The sequence below is a fragment of the Nothoprocta perdicaria genome, unplaced genomic scaffold (assembly GCF_003342845.1).
Source record: "Nothoprocta perdicaria isolate Ctin4 unplaced genomic scaffold, notPer1 scaffold_218, whole genome shotgun sequence".
Classification (NCBI taxonomy): Eukaryota; Metazoa; Chordata; class Aves; order Tinamiformes; family Tinamidae; genus Nothoprocta; species Nothoprocta perdicaria.
Genome location: NW_020455399.1, coordinates 861,838 through 862,383, shown reverse-complemented (window position 1 = coordinate 862,383; position 546 = coordinate 861,838). Strand labels below are relative to the sequence as shown.

General features: G+C 75.7%; 1 protein-coding gene across 1 annotated transcript in view; it reads right to left on the bottom strand.

Moving 5' to 3' along the window:
• Positions 1-546, bottom strand: part of SUGP1 (SURP and G-patch domain containing 1) — an 18,023-nt gene that overhangs the window by 17,153 nt on the left and 324 nt on the right. The window contains exon 2 of the mRNA XM_026038794.1: positions 158-298. Within this exon, the coding sequence (XP_025894579.1) occupies positions 158-298 (141 nt within the window). The remainder of the gene's footprint in view (positions 1-157; positions 299-546) is intronic.

Sequence of the window (546 nt, the reverse complement as noted above, 5' to 3'; positions counted from 1 at the left end):
CCGGGAGGGGGAACCGGACCGGGAGGGGGAACCGGACCGGGAGGGGGAACCGGACCGGGAGGGGGAACCGGACCGGGAGGGGGAAGCGGGCGGCTCTGCGGGCCCGGGGCCGCCCCGTGGCAGAGAGAACCGGGCAGGACCAGGAGCGAGGCCCTACCTGGAGCATCCCTGGGGTTGTCCATTTTGGAGCTCCCCTCCCACAGTGCCCCGCGGCGCGGCGGGGGCGGGGCGGAAGCGCCGCGCCGCAAGGGCGGCTGGGASTTGTAGTCCCGAGCTGTCCTCCCCCGCTTGGCTCCACCTCCGGGCGGGAAGGGGCCGGGAACGRGCGTAGAAGCCGCTCCCTGGGCTCCTTATCCCAACGCCCTCCCCCGCGAGCCCTCCCGGGGCCTTGCAGCAGGATGACTACAACTCCCACAAGCCCCCGCGCGCCCTCGCCGTAGTCGGGCGGTGGGGGCGCCGTTTCCCCATGGTCCCGCGTCTCGCGAGAGCTCCCAGGCGCCCCCGCGCGGGGCGGCGGCGGACTCCATCTCCCGTGGTGCCCGCGGC